General features: G+C 45.8%; 1 protein-coding gene across 4 annotated transcripts in view; it reads right to left on the bottom strand.

The window, feature by feature from the left end:
• Nucleotides 1-18,559, bottom strand: part of Golga3 (golgin A3) — a 48,299-nt gene that overhangs the window by 3,183 nt on the left and 26,557 nt on the right. For all 4 annotated transcript variants that reach the window (XM_042667249.1, XM_042667252.1, XM_042667250.1 and 1 more), the window contains exons 13-23: nt 16,596-16,859; nt 14,984-15,078; nt 11,928-12,144; nt 10,622-10,765; nt 9,373-9,570; nt 8,421-8,537; nt 4,021-4,160; nt 3,290-3,422; nt 2,521-2,643; nt 1,532-1,693; nt 204-367 (exon numbers count right to left, since the gene is read on the bottom strand). In XM_042667249.1, the coding sequence (XP_042523183.1) occupies nt 204-367; nt 1,532-1,693; nt 2,521-2,643; nt 3,290-3,422; nt 4,021-4,160; nt 8,421-8,537; nt 9,373-9,570; nt 10,622-10,765; nt 11,928-12,144; nt 14,984-15,078; nt 16,596-16,859 (1,757 nt within the window). The remainder of the gene's footprint in view (nt 1-203; nt 368-1,531; nt 1,694-2,520; nt 2,644-3,289; nt 3,423-4,020; nt 4,161-8,420; nt 8,538-9,372; nt 9,571-10,621; nt 10,766-11,927; nt 12,145-14,983; nt 15,079-16,595; nt 16,860-18,559) is intronic.

Below are 18,559 nucleotides of genomic sequence, written 5' to 3'. Positions count from 1 at the left end.
CTTGGAGACTCAGTCCATGGGTGACAAATACAAAATATCTGGTTTACCAGAATAGTTCATAAAGCCACTTCCACATTACAACATGGACTTAGAGGCTCTGCCTTTGAGAAGTCCCAACAAGCAGAAGTCTATTTGGGTCCTGTTGGCACTAAATTACATGACATCTCAAAGGCTAAATAAAATGCACAGAGTACAGATCATACTTGAGCTGCTGCAAACAGCTATTCAGGTTCTTGAGAGGCTCCTTGCTCACAGCAGGCGGAGGTCGTAGCAGCTCCTCCAACAGAGAGGCAGGCACAGGGCAGTCAGGGATCTTGATGGGTGTTGCAGGGCTGGAGGAGTTGGCCTCACCTTTTGGCTCCTTCCTCTGTTTACAAAATCATTATATTGTAAGCTTCCCCACAAACAAGGCCCCCTAAGAGGCTTTTTCTATCAATACAGCCTGGTTATCACCAGACAAATTAGCCTGTTCAACAGCTTTGTTCCCAATGTGTAACAGCAAGTACAATTTATGTATGGCCCTTTGGGAGAACACAGCTAGACCCCAAACTAGAGCTCTCCTATGGGAGACCCACAGCCTTACCTCTGAGTTTCCCTAAGAAATCAAGTAGGTTATACAACTTATTGAGCTTTCTAGAACCTAAAAGCTTTTCCACCAATAGCAAATTACACTAGATAACCCTGAGAATCTGAAAGAGCGCGCATCTATTTATTGTAGACTGTGTACAAAAAAATCTGCTGGAGGGGCTGGGAAGGTAGCTCAGCGGTAGAGTGCATGCCTTGCAAGCATGAGGCCCTGGGTTCGTTTCCTCAGCACCACATAAACAGAAAAAGCCAGAAGTGGCGCTGTGGCTCCAGTGGTAGAGCGCTAGCCTTGAGCTGAAGAGCTGAGGGACAGCGCCCAGACCCAGAGTTCAGGCCCCATGACGGGCAAAAAAAAAAAAAAAAAAAAAAAAAAAAATCTGCTGGTATCTCAACACTCAGGCATAAAGTTTGGGGTCCCACCAAAGCCTACACTACAGCTGTCAACCTATTCTTTCATTTAAAATTATAATACAAGGGCTGGGAAGGTGGCTCAGTGGTAGAGTGCTTGCCTCACATGCATGAGGCCCTGGGTTTGATTTCTCAGCACCACATAAGCAGAAAAAAACAGGAGTGGCGCTGTGGCTCAAGTGGTAGAGTGCTAACCTTGAGCTGAAGAGCTGAGGGACAGTGCCCAGGCCCGAAGTTTAGGCCCCACAACCAACAACAACAACAAAGTATAATACAAAAAAGTATATTACAGCAAAATGGTATTTGGATTCATGAAAAAAGAGTAAACCATTCTATTAGAATAGGCACCAAATAAAATGATTTGGTCTACTGTCAAAGCAGAATCCTCTATAGTTATTTACTTTCATACAGTAGTTATTCAGAGTTGACGGTATCTACTTTATGTGTGAATGATTAGACACCCTACCAGCCTCTTGCCTAAACAAATCCACTCATGGGAGGCATCAGCTTAACTAGAAGGGGCCTGGCTGAATACCACCTTGGCTGTGCTTCGATGGAGATCCAACTTGAGCTGCTGGTTCTGCTGAAGTAGAGTCTTCATACTGTTCTTCAGTTCAGATACTTTGGCTTGAAGCACAAATTTATCCTTCTGAGTCATCAACAGATCTTCTTGAGCCATCTCCAACTCAGATTTGATATTCTAAGGAAAGTAAATTCAGATGTAGAAGCTTAAAAGATCTTAAGCACAATTCTAAGATCTTAAGTTTGTATGTTGGTTCTAAGACTGATTTTCATAGGACAGCTACTGAGCCATTTTCATTTAGGACAATTTCCTCACCCGTTCATATACTTTGTAAAGAGTCCAGTAGGAATCATACCCTCATCATTTTTACTCAAGTTCCTTGCCTTTGCATAGGAAACAGCATTATGTACATGATCATACTGCACAATCAAATCTAAGGATCTGTTTAAATTCCTATGTCAGCTACAAGAATAAGCGTTCCTATGAAACAATACAAACCAGGTCTAGTTTAACTGGCTCAAGTCATTTGTTTACAAGTGAAGAATCTTAGCAAGCTGTGTTTCTGATCCTTCCCATGAGTAGTAATGAGTGCACACTAATTCTCCATGAAAGTTGATCAAAATTCTGTCTCCCCCACCCCCATATATATTGTTTAAAAATATCATTTTCCTGACACACTTGACACAAGTTAGCACAGGGATGGATTTGAACATCAGATTCAGGTCCACCGGAATCTATCTGGCTGTGTGACCGTGCAGAGGTAGACTCCTTCTAAAATGGGAACAATGTCTTCAGAAACAGGGCATCCAATTTGATAAGAACTCTTGTAATGCAAGTCACACACAGCCCAGCTATAAGATACTCAGCACAGGAACCAGGAACTTGTGTCTGATCACTAACTTGTGGAATGTTGCTGAGATCCCAGGGACAGGACTTATCACTACCTCCACCCAGATCCTGGGGACAGGAATGGTACCACCTCTGCCCAGGGACAGGGACCGCACCTGCAAGGACTGTTGTGTTCCCTCCAGTTCCTTCTTGCCCTGCTGCTCTGTCATGTCCAGCTGCTGCTTCAAAGACTGAATTTCTCTATCTTTCTGATCCAACTCCCATTTGAGATTTTCCATCTAAAGGGAAAAAGGGGATTCATGACCAAGACATTTTTTTTTTGGGGGGCGGGGGGGGGGGGGGGGGCGGGAAGGGTGGAGAGTACCAGTCCTCAAGCTTGATGCTGTCCTTGAGCTTTTTTGCTCAAGGCTAGTGCTTTACCACTTGAGCCACAGCTCCAATTCTGGGTTTTTGGCAGTTAATTGGAGGTAAGAGTCTCACCAACTTTCCTGCCCAGGATGGCTTTGAACTATGACTCTCAGATCTCAGCTTCCTGAATAGCTAGGATTTATTGGTATGAACCAGGGGTACCAGTGACCAAGACAATTTTAAAGTGACATTTTATTTATTTTTTTTTGCTTGTACCAGGGCTTGAACTAGCTCAAGCTTTATGCTAGCTCAGTCTGGTAGCTCTTGGCTAGTGCTGTACCACTTGAGCCATGCCTCCAGCCTTGCTTTATTTTGCTAATCAGAAACAAGAGTTTCATGACTTTTTTGTCTGGGCTGGCTTCAAGCTACGATTCTTCGATGCCAGACTCCTAAGTAACTAGGATTATAGTCCAGCTTAAAGTGACACACTGGAAAATGACCACATTATTTATGCTAATCTTTTTATAGTAAGTTTCTTTCTGAGCTGACAGCTTGAATTGGCAGCTTAGCTATCACCTCTTGGCTTCCCACAGGTTGCTGACTCAGTTGTATGTCCAGCTGCTGCTGTAGGAGCTGGAGCCGGGTCCGGGTCTCTGCCAGTTCTGTCTGGAACTGTGTTATTTCTTGTAAATGTTTCCCTTCCCGAATCCTGCATGTAAAAAATAAAATGACAGCATCCTCCCAATGTGCTCTCCCTACTCTTAAGACTCAATGTGTGGAATGTGACTGTCCTGGGAAGACAGATTATTCACCACAGGCTGTGGACAATAATCCACCTCAGCCACGCCTATGAACTCTTACGGGAGATTTGCTTTCCCTGCACAATTCAGACGGAGGTGGTGCATACAGTGAGAAGCATAAGACTGCTGTTATGTTCAGTCCCAGACTTGCCAACCTCCATGTGGTCTGACTCAATGCTACACTAATGCGGAGCTACAATGAACCAGAATACAGCCTGGGATGAGGGCTCATATAGTGGCCCTTTCTGTTCCAGAAAGGATGAACAAGAAAAGGAGAGGGTTAGGGCAAGGGATAATCTTAGGCTTCCAGAAGTAGAATTGGATAATTCTTTAATTTGCCTCAAAAGTACTTAGTAACTTAGTAAATGATAACCCTCCATCCTGTTAAATGAGAATTAAAGATAGAAGGAGGATCCAAATAGCTCTTCTTGTACCAAGAAATGCTGTATGGCATTCTACCACTGAGGTCACTGTGATCAGCTCTGAAGATATTCCCCAGGTACTCACTGGAGCTCATCAGCCTCAGCCTGAAGCGTCTGTACCAGATGCTCCTTGGCCTGCAGCTCCTTCTTCACCTCACTCAGTTCCAACGTGGCTGCCTTAAAGTGGCGGCGGTTGTGTCCAGCTTCCATCCTGGCAGCAGCCACCTAGGAGGAAGGGAAAAAGCTAATGTGAACACACCAAGGACCAGAGTGAAGGGCTTTCCAAACCCATGAAGGTCCTATCTGCTCTTCTATTTTTTTCTTCTTTTCAAGTTTCCAATAAAGATCAAGATGCTTGCTATGATACCCAGTACCCAGTGCTCCAATAAACTACTCAGAAATAGCTGGAAGTAGCACTGTGGCTCAAGTGGAAGACACTAGCATTGAGCACAAAGAGGCTCAGTGACAGTGCCCAGGCCCTGACTTCAAGCCCTGAGACCCACCCAAAAATAACAAAAAACAAAAACAAAAAAAAAAGGGAAATTAAAAAAAAAAAACCTTTAAACTCTTATTAACAGTTTAGTGGGTTCATTAGAGATTGAAAGTGATCAGCACTTCATTTAATCTTCATCATTATTTCAGATAAGAAGCTTAAATACACTGAGAGAAAACAAATTAAGCATCACTCACAACTATTCTCAGAAAAAAGAAATCAAAGTCTCCATTTTAGTTATAAATTTCCTACTTACACCTTTTTGTAAGACAAGAATAAAATTCAAGGGCTTGGGAAGGTGGCTCAGTGGTAGCGTGCTTGCCTTGCAGCATGAGGCCCTGGGTTCGATTCCTCAGTACCACATAAGCAGAAAAAGTCAGAAGTGGCACTGTGGCTCAAGCGGTAGAGCGCTCTCCTTGAGCTGAAGAGCTGAGGGACAGCCCCCAGGCCCAGAGTTCAAGCCCACAACTGACCAAAAAAAAAAAAAAAGAAAAGATTAAAATTTAAGTGATAACTAAGCTCAGAGCAAACCACAGACTGAGGGGCTGGGCAGGAAGGTTACCTGTATCAGCACAGAACTGTTATCAGCAAGAAGTCTCCAAGCAAGATCTAGTTGTTGTAGGCCATGAACAAGTCAATCATTGTTCATACCAAAATATTTTTTTTGGGGGGGGGGGGGGGGGTTGGTCGTGGGGCCTGAATGCTGGGCCTGTGAGCTATCCCTCAGCTCTTTTTTTTTTTGGTCCAGTTGTGGGGCCTTGAACTCTGGGCCTGGGCGCTGCGCTGTCCCTCAGCTCTTCAGCTCAAGGCTAGCACTCTACCACTTGAGCCACAGCGCCACTTCTGGCTTTTTTTCATTTTGCTTATGTGGTGCTGAGGAATTGAACCCAGGGCCTCAGGCATGCAAGGCAAGCACTCTACCACTGAGCCATCTTCCCAGCCCCTATCCCTCAGCTCTTCAGCTCAAAGTTAGCGCTCTACCACTTGAGCCACAGTGCCACTTCTAGCTTTTTTTTTTTTTGCTTATGTGGTACTGAGGAATCGAACCCAGGGCCTCAGGCATGCAAGGCAAGCGCTCTACCACTGAGCCACCTTCCCAGCCCCCAAAATAGTCTTATTAAAGAGTATTAATTTTGCTGAGTGCCAGTGGCTCTTCCTGTAATCTTAACTTCTCAGAGCCGGAGATTTGAGAATCACGGTTCGAAACCATCCCTACTCAAAGTCCATGTTTTTTTGTTTTTTTTTGGCCGGTAATGAGGCTTGAACTCTGGGCCTGGGTGCTGTCCCTCAGCTCTTCAGCTCAAGGCTAGCGCTCTACCACTTGGTCAATAGCACCACTTCTGTCTTTTTCTGCTTATGTGGTACTGAGGAATCAAACCTAGGGCCTCATGCATGCAAGGCAAGCACTCTACCACTGAGCCGCCTTCCCATGAGTCTTTTTAAAAATTTTTTTTGGTCGTGGGGCTTGAACTTTGGCCCTGGGTACTGTCCCTGAGCTCTTCAGCTCAAGGCAAGCGCTCAACTACTTGAGCCACAGTGCTACTTCTGGTTTTCTAGTGGGTTTTTCTTTCTTTCTTTTTTTTTTGGGTCTGGTCATGGGGCCTGAACTCTGGGCCTGGGCGCTGTCCCTCAGCTCTTCAGCTCAAGGCTAGCACTCTACCACTTGAGCCACAGGGCCACTTCCGGCTTTTTTCTTTTTGCTTATATGGTGCTGAGGAATCGAACCCAGGGCCTCTGGCATGCAAAGCATGCGCTCTACCACTGAGCCACCTTCCCAGCCCCCTAGTGGTTTTTATTTGAAATAAGAGTCTCATGGACTGTCCTGCCTGGGTTGGCTTTGAACCGTGATCCTCAGATCTCAGCCTCCTGAGTAGCGAGGATTACAGGAGTGAGCTACTGGTGCCCAGCCCATGAGTCTTATCTCCAGTTAATCACCAAAAAAGCTGAAAGTGGTGCTGTGGCTCAAGTGGTAGAGTGCTAGCCTTTAGCAAAAGGAACCTAGGGACAGCACCTTGGCTCAGAATCGAAGCCCCAAGCTGGGAAGTTGGCTCAGTGGTAGAGCGCTTGCCTTGAATGCATGAGGCCCTGGGTTCGATTCCTCAGCATCACATAAGCAGGAAAAAAAAAAGCTGGAAGTGGCGCTGTGGCTCAAGTGGTAGAGTGCTAGCCTTGAGTTGAAGAGCTGAGGTACAGCGCCCAGGCCCAGAGTTCAGGCCCCACGACCAGAACACACACACACACACACACGAATCCAAGCCCCAAGACTGGCAAAAAAAAAACAAACCACACACACACACACAATTTTGCCAGGCACTAGTGGGTCATACCTGTAACCCTAGCTACTCAGGAGGCTGAGATCTGAGGATTTGTGTTTCAAAGCCAGCTCAGGCAGCAAAGTCTGTTAAGTTCTCTAATTCCAATACCAAAAAAAAAAAAAAAGCCAGAAATACAGCTATGGCTCAAGTGGTAAGAGTCCTAGGCCTTAAGCAAAAGAAGCTCAGTGATAGCACCCAGGCACTAAGGTCAAGCCTCAGAAACATGAACATGAACACACACATACACTCTCTCTGTCTCTGTCTCTCTCTCTCTTTCACACATACACACCATCCAAGAAATAAAGAATATTTCCTGGGCTGGGAAGGTGGCTCAGTGGTAGAGTGCTTCCTGTGTATGCATACGGTCCTGAGTTCGATTCCTCAGGACCACATACTCAGAAAAAGTTGGAAGTGGCACTGTGGCTCAAGTGGTGGAGCGCTAGCCTTGAGCTTAAGAGCTGAAGGATAATGTCCAGGCCCAGAGTTCAGGCCCATGACCAAAAAAAAAAAAGAATATTCCCTATTCTATCTATTATCATACAGATGTTTTTATAGATGTGGCAAAAATCTAGATCACAAGAAGAAGCTTTATTTTTTAAGTTGAAAAATTTGGAAAAGTAATTGTAACTTGTAAGGTAATCTAGAGATTAGAGGTAAAGTGAGGTGTTCTTTTCCATATTTCTTCAGAGACAATTACAGTTAACCCTCTCCTAGCAACTTCTATGCCCACAAGCACATACGTAGCTAGTGGCCCTGAGTGCATGTTCTGTGCCAAGCACTGGGGGTGTTTCAGCAGGAAGTTCGTATTCTAATAAAGAAACTTTGTAGAACAGGGCCTGAGATAAAATGCACATGCTAAATGATTTGCCTTATTGATCAGTAACTACATACTGTGGCTCTTTATACTGAAAACACTTTTTTGAGACTGTGCTTTGAAATGTAGCCCAGGTTAGCCTCAAATTCAGGATCCTTCTGCCTCAGCACCCTTGGTACTGGATAACAGGCCTATACCACCACACCCAGATTCTTGTCTACCTTTCCCTATTTTGCAGTACTAGAGATTGAACTCAAGGCTTTGTGTTCCAGTGCTCTACCATTTAAGTCACATTCCAGTTCGTTTGTCTGTTTTTAGTACAAACAGTTAAGTGTGCTTTTCGAACCTGGCATTACAAAGGACATGTTTTCCTAGTAATGACTAATACATGTATACACGTATGGATCAATCCACATTCCTAGGCCTGCATAGATAAGTGGGTTTTTCTGTTTTTTGTTTTTTTTTTGCTGTTGTGGGGCCTGAACTCAGGGCCTGGGTGCTGTCCTTGAGCTTTCCTGCTAAAGGCTAGTAGTATTCTATCACTGAGCCACAACTCCACTTCCAGTTTTCTAGTGGCTAATTGGAGATAAGAGTCTCATGGACTTTCCTGCTCTGACAGGCTTTGAACTACAATCCACAGTCGCTAGGATTACAGGCACGAGCCACCAGCAACCAGCTGAATGTCATTTTTAAAAATTTCAGCAGCCTCTGTCCTCACAACCCTATGATGATAACTCTCCTCCCTAGAGAAGAGTCCTGGGAGAAAGAGTTGCTTTTGTGTGTGAAGAGCATGTAACTTTGTAGACACTGAAGGATGACAGAAGGGCCTATGAATCTGAAGGTGACTAGAAGTGGTCACACACCTGCTCTTTGAGGCTGTTTACTTCCATCTTTTCTTTCTCTAATGAGGCTTGTAAGGCCTGGACAAGCTGCTTCATTTGGCGATCCTCCTCTTCTTTGCGCAGCAAAACTGCCTGTACCTAGAACGCATTGCAAAAGGATATGGAAAGAAAACTCCTTAGAGCCCGTGATACAGTGTATGGCCTCGTACAGCCAAAACTCCTCCAGAAAGTCCACTCTCAGGAACCCAGCAGGGCAATACATGTCACAGTGGGAGAGAAGTCTATCTGCTATAAGATGAGCTCAAAGGACTGCTCACATGGTCACATTTAATAACATAGACACACACATAAATCCTAAATTACAACACAAGGCAAGGCAACATATAGTAAGAATGGAAGTGGTAGGAGCTAGGGAAAAGTGAGCTAGGGAAAAGTGTAAGCTATTCAAGTCTCTAGTGACTGGACATGTTAAGGCTGACATGCAATGTGGCCCTTAGATTGTCATTCTGCAGACTTCTCTAAGCTTAGCAGCTTCTTCTCAGTCCACATGGTGGCTGTGGAACCAAAGGAGGTAAGAAAAGTATCTGCTAGTAATACTCTGGGCAGAGTTCAAATCCTAGTTGTGAACCATGTGAGAACTTCAGGTAACAACTACTGCACAAGTCATTGCTAAAACAAGAGGATAGTCCACCTCTTTCCTTCAGGAACCCATTATGCAAAATGAAATAAATAAGCCAACACACTGACTCTACAACTGACAGAACATCTGGTTTTACATGCAGAGCCCAGGTCTACTCTACAGCTGAAAGATATTGGTTTGTGAATTAAATACATTCCTGGAGCCTTGGAGCGCCCACATCCTCTCTGTAGTGGAGTGTTGTGTTCTCTTGAGGTACCTGAGGTAACTGGATATAGTCAGACACAGTATGCATGGGGCAAACAACTCTCCCTCTGTTCTGGGAAGTCTGGGTACCTGGAGATTCAGCTGCACCAGATCAGCCTCCCTCTTGGCTAACGCCGTCTCCAGTATGCTGTTGTGCTCCCGTAAAGCTGCATTGGATTGTCCAAGGCCTGTGAGCTTCCCTCTCTCATGTTCTAACTCAAGAGCCAGCTTCTTATTTGACTCTTCTAGGCGCTTTATCTTCTTTCTGAAGCCTCTGGATTCTTGAAGCTGAAACATACCAAAAGTAACTGTCAAGATACCTGTTCTAGGCGGGCACTGGTGGCTCACGCCTGTCATCCTAGCTACTCAGGAGGCTGAGATCTGAGGATCACGGTTCAAAGCCAGCACGGGCAGGAAAATCAGTGAGACTCTTATCTCCAATAAAACTACCTGAAAACCGCAAGCTTAGAATACTAAATCCTTTTGAATACTAAAGCATAACGCAAACTGTTCTCCTTGATTTTTGATGTGGGAAGGGGAAGCACCTGAGTACAGGCTGCTCTTCTGGGACCACAGGAGCTTTTGTCCAAGAACTGCTTCCAGCCTAGCCCACACCAACACAACATAGTGGCATGGAGCTTGGCTAGTATTACCAACACACATTTCAGGGTGGGACAGAGAGGTCTGGAGAAGTATGCTGACCCAAAGTGACTGGCAGTCTCCCAGGACTCTGAAAAGGGTTCAAGATAGGCCAAGACACAGGCCAGGTCAATGGCAAGAGCTCTTGATGACAATGCCAAGATGCAGTTAGCACCGTCTGGAGATACAGGTGCCTCTGCTATCTCTGAGTGTCCTTGAAAGGCTCAAGTTGTGTTTCTTATTTTCAACTAAAACTCTCTAACTGGGGAAAGCCAAGATTCACACTGGTTATCCTAAGATTCACCCATGTAACTGTCAATGATTGTCACTGTTGTCCTCACTAGTGCACTAGAAATAGTCTCTTTTGGGCTGGGAATGTGGCTTAGTGGTAGAATGCTTGCCTAGCATGCATGAAGCCTTAGGTTTGGTTCCTCGGTATTACATAAACAGAAAAAGCCAGAAATTGTGCTGTGGTTCAAGTGGAAGAGTGCTAGCCTTGAGCAAAAGAAACTTGGGACAGTGCCCAGGCCCTGAGTTCAAGCCCCAAGACTGGCAATAAATAATAAATAGATGATAGATAGATAGATAGATGATAGATAGATAGATAGATAGATGTCTCCAACAATAATCAGAAGACAACCAGACACAAGCAGCAGTGTTGAGCAATATAGGACACTGCATGGCAACATGCAGGTGTTACCTCATCTTCTAGCTCCAAAACCTTCTCACGAGACTCTTCCAACTCCTGGCTAGTCATTGCAATCACTTCCTGAAGCTCCTTCTCCAGCAGCATCTTGCTTTGGCCAACATTCTGCAGCTCCACCTCCAAGGCCTGGATCTTCTCCTAACAGACAAAACAGGATAATAAAATTGGTCACCATGCTGTGACAAACCCACGTGCTCCTCAAATCCTAGCAGAAAGCTCTGTGGTCCCACTAACGTTCTTTTGTCTGCCTGTCTAGTTTTGTTGTTGAGACCAAGTCTTATGATGTGGTCCAGGCTGGCTTCACACTAGAGAACTTCTTGCCTCAGTCTGAGAGCTAGGACTAAGTATTCTGGCTTCTTATATGCAAACCTAAACTCAAACTCCAGTTCCTCCAAATGTGGCTGGACACTGTAGAACTCAGATGATCCCAAACAGCAATTCTGCTGCCACCCTCAGAGCTGTGCTCAATGCCCTGTTTCCTAATCTGCCACCCTTATTCTGCTTTGCCAACTCTTGGCCACTGCAGTACAATCAACCACCTACTGAAATAACCTTTTCTGCACTCCCTGTTTAACCCATGGCCTGCCTACACCCCAGGACAGGAGAACAGGGCCTTTATGGTTTTCTGCACCCACCATGAGCAAAGCCAACCTAAGCTCCCCAAGCCAGCCTCCACCCAAGAATGTCTCCTCCAAAGCTTTTCAGACTCTATTAAACTCTGTCTTCTGGCCCCTCATACCCTCACCGGACCCTCAAGCCTCCTGGTGGGTGCAACCCACTGCTCCACTTCAGGCCATGCCTGCAACCCCACAAACACAAAGGAGGATAGAGTCCAGGGCTAAGACATGCCTCTACTTATCACAACCAGGAGTTGAATTTCTCTATGCCCAGGAGGCTCATGGAGAAAACAAGGCTCATGACATAGAATATGAGAGCCAAGAGATGCTGTACAGAAGTCACTGAAAGTGCACACTGAACATTTCAATCATTTCTCTCTTTAAAGAACCCTTTTACAGCCAGGCACCAGTAGCTCACACCTGGAATCATAGCTACTCAGGAGGCTGAGATCTGAGGATGCCAGTTCAAAGTCATCTGGGGCAGGAAAGTTCATGAGACTCTTATCTCCAATTAACCACCAGAAAACTGGAAGTGGAACCATGGCTCGAAGTGGTAAAGGACTAGCCTGGAGTGAAAAAGCTCAGGGACAATGCCCTTTTACAAGTCTTAGGGGGAAAAATATCCCTTCCCTACACTCAGAGTGTCCAGGACTCTGGTGGGGAGAGATGCAGCATTTGCCTACCTGTAGAGTGGAGTCGCCGCCACCAACTGCGCTCTGGGCTCTGAGCTGGCTTAGCTCTGCGTCCGCAGCCTCCTGGGCAGCCAGGGCCTCTTGCAGGCGGCGGCTAAGGATGCCCACCGCACTCTCATAGGCCTTGTGCTTTGTCTTCACCTCCTTCTGGGCACTCGTCAGGTCTGACCCTAATCGCTTCATCTTCTGTTTCTGCTCTGTGATGGCCCTGGGACACAATAAAAGATGCAGACAGAGAAAGTGAGCTCACCTCCATCACAACCACCCTGGCATGTGGCGTACCAAATACACCAAGGACGGGGTCCACTTCCAGAGCTAGACAATGTTTTGGACCTTATGCCCCAGAGAGGATTCCTTGGGTCAACACCATTTAGAGTCTAGCTGTTCTTGAGATCTAAGAAACCCTGATCCTGCACTAGTATGGCCACTGTTAGGTGAAAGGGCAACAGCAACTGTCAGATGTTCTTGCCAAGCCAGAACAAGAAGAGCTACATGAGTTCCCTAAGACATATCATATCTTCCACCACCATCAGACCTTTTTTCTTCTTAGAATGGTTTAAAAATGATCCTTGTAAGGGTAGAACTGGTCCACTCCTACCAAATAGAAACATCCCCAAAATTATTTCTGAAGGTCAACAAAAATTCAACAATCAAGTGCATGAAAGAATCACTGACTCACAAAAGACAAAAAGAAAAGGATACACCACAGTAGTAAAAAGATCCTAAAAGAGCAGGTGCAGTGGTACATGACTATAATCCCACTACTCAGAAGGGTGAGGCAGGAAGATCAAAAGTTCAAGGCCAGCCTAAGTAACAAGAGAAGACCTTGTTGGAGAGGAAAAAAAATAAAAGTAGGCCTGGTATCAGTGGCTCACTCCTGTAATCCTAGCTACTCAGAAGGCTGAAAGCTGGAGGAAAGTTATGGTTCAAAGCAAGATTAGACAGAAAAGTCCATAAAATTTTAATCTCCAATTAACCAGCAAAGGGCCAGACTAGAGAGATGGCCCAAGTGGTAGAGCACCAGCTGTGAGCAAAAAAGCCAAACAAGAGCAAAAGGCCCTGAGTTCAAGCCCAGTACTGGCAAATGAATTAATTCTTAAAAATGTAAAGGAAGCCAGGCACCAATGGCTCATACCTGTAATCTAACTACTCAGAAAGCTGAGATCTAAGGATCCCTGTTCAAAGCCAGCCCCGGCAGGAATGTCTGTGAGACTTTTCTCCAATTAACCACCAAAATATCAGAAGTGGAGCTATGGCTCAAAGCGATAGAGCACTAGCCTTGAGCAAAAGAGCTCAGGGACATTGCCCAGGTCCTGTGTTCAACCTTACACCCGACAAAATAAGGAAATAAATGTAAAGGGCTGTTTGCACTTACATACCTGTGTATGTCTGAGATTTATATTTAGGTTTATATGAGCATAAAAGATTGTGAGCCAGGTACCTGTGGCTCATGCCTGTAAACCTAACTACTCAGGAGGCTGAGATCTGAGGATCGCAGTCCAAAGCCAGCCCAGGCAGGTATCTCCAACAAACCACCAGAAAAACAGAAGTGGCACTGTGGCTCAAGTGGTAGAGCGCTCTCCTTGAGCCGAAGAGATGAGGGACAGTACCTAGGCCCAGAGTTCAAGCCCCATGACCGACAAAAAAAAGAAAAGAAAAAGACTGTGAAAGATGAAAAACAGCCTGGACGCCAGTGGCTCATGCCTGTAAACCTAGCTCCATGAGAGAATGAGATTGGGTTGATCACAGCTCAAGGCCAGCCCAAGCAAAATTTCAGGAGACCCCCCCATCTCCACCATGCCTGTCATCACAGCTCCATGAGAGCTAAGATTGGGGAAAATCATGTTTCCAAGCCAACCAGGGCAAAAAAATGCCTAAGACCACTGCCTGCACTTATACTCCCAGCTATAGCATGAGGTGTACACAGGAGGATCAAGGCCCAAGCTGACACAGGCAAAAACAAGACCCTACTTCAAAAATAGATGGAAGTAGGCTGGCAGTGTAGTTTAAGCAGGAGAGAGCATGCCTAACAAGTTCAAAGCCCTAATTCAAAACCTTAGCACCGGGCTGGGAAGGTGGCTCAGTGGTAGAGCACTTGCCTTGCATGCATGAGGCCCTGGGTTCGATTCCTTAGCACCACATAAGCAAAAAGAAAAAAGCCGGAAGTGGCACTGTGGCTCAAGTGGTAGAGTGCTAGCCTTGAGCTGAAGAGCTGAGGGACAGTGCTCAGGCCCAGAGTTCAGGCCCCACGACCGAAGCCCCCCCCCCCCCAAAAAAAAAAAAACACAAAAAAACCTTAGCACCACCCACAAACAGAATGGGAAGCGCAGCACTCAGGACGCAGATGCAAGATGGTCGAGACTTCACACTTGTGTGCACTACATGGCTACACAGCAACACCCTAAAACACAAAGGGCTGGGGGTGTAGATCAGTGGCAGAACACTTGCATGCATTAAAGCTCTGATTACTTCCTAGCACTACAAAAATAAAAATTCAATTTTTACAAAATAGGAAAACTCTTGTTAAAGGATACTTTCAAAATCAGTTTATAGACTCAGGGTTTGTTCTGTAGAAAAAGCAACTGCCGCCAGGCACTGGTGGCTCACAACTGTAACCTTAGCTACCTAGATGGCTGAGATCTGAGGATCATGGTTTGAAGCCAGCCCTGGCAAGAAAATCTGTGAGACTCTTATGTCCAGTTAACCACCAGAAAACCAGGAGGGGGAAGGGGAGGGAGGAGGGAAGGAGGAGGAGGGAGAGGAGGAGGAGGGGAGAGAGGGGGAAGGGGAAGAGGAGAAGGGAGGAAGAAGAGGGGGAGGAGGGGGAGGAGGAGGAGGAGAGAGAGGAGGGGGGGGCACCTGCCAAATCATTCTGGAACTTAGATTTAGAACTTAATGTTCCAGACTATCTTTTCATGGGCCCCAAGTGAGCTCATGCAACACAGTCCCACAGAAGTCTGACCATGTACGCTCACAGAGTCACTCTTAACTGCTCCCAGCAGAGCTGGCACCCATCACTGGTGAATGTATGCTGTTCCTAGACTTACTTCTTGGCCTCTTGCTGCAGCTCTTCTATTTGTTTCTTTAGTACTTCATTGGTCTCGGTAAGGGCAACCATCTGCTTTTTGTCAAACTGCAAAGACTTCAAAAGGGGAAAAGTATATGATAAGCCTAAAAGCCATACACACAGACTTTTGCCTTTGATCAGAGGGAAGTTAAACTGGGAGAGTACCCGCCTGCAGACCCTAGAACTACACTCCACCCAAACCCAATTGTTAGCTGAAGGGCCTCATACTCTCTCCCTTCCTGGCCTTACTGTACAGTGATAAGAACCAAACCAGCCACTGTCACCAAGTGCCTTGAACCTGCTTCAGCCCAGACCCTGATCTACCTGTCCTTTGATGCTTAGTCCCAATCCATATGCTTGCTTCACCACTACACTAGCCCTCGGGCAGCTATAGATTCTCCGGTCCCAGCATCAGGTGCCCTCCACCTACTGTCCTCACATGGATGCTGTTACCCTTGGGGCCTTAGCATTATGCCCAAGGAAGGGTCAGCAAGAGCTCCTCACAGGTTAGGGACCCATCAAGGTCACTTGTTTACCTGACTTTCAGTTTGACCCTCTCTGATACTTCTACTGTGTCAGATAAAATGGAGCCCTGATCTAGAATCTTCCCACTATTTCCTCAAATTAGTGTCCCTTGCCCAATTTCTCATCCTGGGAAACGTTCCTCAGCTGAGATACCTGGCTAGGACTCTTGTAGACTCTTATCTCCGTACTCCTTTCATCCCTCACTTCTAGCTCTACAGACCACTATCCAGCCACCCTCACCCCCATCAGCTTCACTGCACTTAGGAGACAGTCAGGCTCGGGCTCATAGTAGCATAGCTACCCAGGTGTAAGAAAAGTATCTTTTCTATAAAAATAGATTATTTTCTTTCCTTTAATCTTATAAGAATTGTTTTTCTGAAAAGTTTCTGCTTTGGTCAGGTGGTTTGGCACTTGTTAATTAAAGTTACAACCTTTTCCTGTTGCACTTTAATTAGGACATCCTGTTAAAAGCTCCATGAATTTTAGTCACATCCTGTTTATTAAGCCACATTCTTTTGAAGATTGTGAACCTGACCTCAGCCAATATGAGCAGAGAGGCAGAGCCTGCTGGGTTAGGGATAAAAAGGGAGCAGCTTGCCTGCTCTGTGTGCTTGCTTGCCAGATTTTGGGCTGATGGTTCACCCTTCTGCCAAGTTCCATTCAAGTTGGTGTTCTTATTCTTATGGAACACCCCAACACGCTGAGCCATTTCTAACACTAGGAACATGGCTAGCTCTGTGCCTTCCTCATCCCTGTTCCCTGCCTGGAGTCCAGGTCTCCATCCTGGCTTTCTGCCTAGCAATAGCTTTGTGGAACTTTAAGCTAAAATGCTGGCTCCCAAGAGCCCATCACAAGGGTGGTACCTACAGCAGCACCTCTACTACAGGTGGCATCATAGTCTGGACTTATCTGTTTGTCCTACTAAGAGTAGCTCCAGGGAGCCTTGTTCTACTGTTTCAAAAACAATCCCAGCTGGTGCCCATCCTGCCCCACCCTGCAGTGAGCCCAAGGCATACTCAAATGAACTTTCACTACTCAACAGAACCCACCCAGACTGTCCTGCTGACCTGCATCTGTGTTTCCATCTCGTCTCGCTCCTTCTGCACTGACAGAAGATGGTTCTCAAGATCTACCATTTGCTGGTGGACCAGGGACACCTCTTTTTGCAAGCGAGAGTGCTCCACTTCCATGGCTTTCTTTTCCCCATGCAGCTTGATTAGCTCCTGTCTCAGTTCCTTCATCTCGGAGTCTAGCTGCCTCTTTGTGGATTTGAGCTCGTTGATGAGCTGGTCTTTGGTGGTAGTATCCCGCCGGTAGGCCTCCACCATCACCTGTCACACAAAATGCAAGGTATAAGCCAGCATCCAAATGGGGCTTCCCCTAGGGAACAGGACAGCTTAAAAGAAAATGTTTAGCTAGGGGTGTGACTCAAGTGGTAGTGTGTTTTCCTACAAAACACAAGGCCCTGAGTTAAAACCTCAGTACTACCAGAAAAATACAATTTAAAAAAATGTTTATCAAAGCTAGAGGTGTAGCCCAAGTGACAGAGCATCAGATGCCTAGCAAGCCCAAATCCCTGAATTCAAAGCCCAGTACTGGAAAAAAAAAAAAGTTTACCATCTACTTAGGGCATAATTTTGTCTTTTTAGTGCTAGAGATTGAATCTAGGGCCTTGCACATGTTCTAGGCACATACCCTCAGCCCAAGAATCTTTTGTAAACAAAGGTAACACATTTTATCAAATCTGAGACACCATCCATTATATTTCTACTCTAGTAGACACAGCTTGTCTGAATGTCTCTGTTATACCACATGGCAATCTGCCACACCTTGGCAAATCTGGCAATTGCATGTGGTGTCATGTCAGTCTACTAGACACCTTATCTCTTCCAAGGACCTGGCAAGACCTTTCTTCAGTTGTGTTTGGCTTCTGACTGGTAGTCAATCCCTTGCGTTTCTTTTTTCTTTTTCTTTTTTTGTCGGTTGTAGGGCTTGAACTCTGGGCCTGGGCGCTGTCCCTGCGCTCTTCAGCTCTAGGCGAGAGCTTGAGCCACAGCGCAACTTCCGGTTTTCTAGTGGTTTATTGGAGATAAAGAGTCTCACGGATATTCCTGCTCGGGCTGGCTTTGAACCTCGATCCTCAGATCTCAGCCTCCTGAGTAGCTAAGATTAGAGGCGTAAGCCACAGGCGCCCGGCCCTTGTGTTTCTATCTCAATTATACACAGAAATACAATTATAGCACCGCTGTGAGTGGTCTTCCTCTCTCAGAACCTGTAAGTCATTCAACTGGTACTATGCAAGGAAGTGCAGAATCAGAGGCATTCTTTCACCAGCAGACCTTAGCTTCACAATTCACCAGAATTTTGGGCACAACATAATTTGTTTTAATATAGGTTCAGGGTACAAGTTTCCGACACTTTATACAGCAAACACAACTGGTATACTAACAACAATGCACAATATACATAGCTCATGGAAGTCATAGTAAGAGGGTGTCATGACAGGTACCATCATTGCAAGTGCCACAGGCAACTTCTGGAGATTGTTGACCTCCAGACTTTCCTGCAAAAAGGCATGCTGACCTTAGACTGTGATGAGGGAAGGAAGGTATCTTAGATTAATGGAATGCTTTCAAGAAGGAGGACATGCACAGAAATGGAGGGACAAAGGTGAACAAATGCAGCTGCGGTGCTCACTAGACACTGTTAAAAATGAATTTTACACCCTGTGAGAACACAAGAAAAAACCTGGGAGAGAACGAGAAAAGGGATGACATTGTCCAAAAAGAAATGTACGCATAGCTGGGTACAAGTGGCTCAAACCTATAATCCTAGCGACTCAGGAAGCTGAGATCTGAGGACTATGGTTCAAAGCCAGCCTGAGGACAATAGTCCCCATGAGACTCTCATCTCCAATTAACCATTCAAATACCAGAAGTGGAGCTGTGGTTCAAAATGGTAGAGCACCAGCCTTGAGCAAAAGAGATCAGGCACAGTGCCAAGGACCTGAGTCTAGGCCTCAAGACTGACA

This window comes from Dipodomys spectabilis, unplaced genomic scaffold (assembly GCF_019054845.1).
Source record: "Dipodomys spectabilis isolate Male_0828 unplaced genomic scaffold, ASM1905484v1 ptg000385l, whole genome shotgun sequence".
NCBI classification, from domain to species: domain Eukaryota; kingdom Metazoa; phylum Chordata; class Mammalia; order Rodentia; family Heteromyidae; genus Dipodomys; species Dipodomys spectabilis.
Note: the sequence above shows the minus strand (reverse complement) of the source record. Positions and strands in the feature narration are given on the sequence as shown.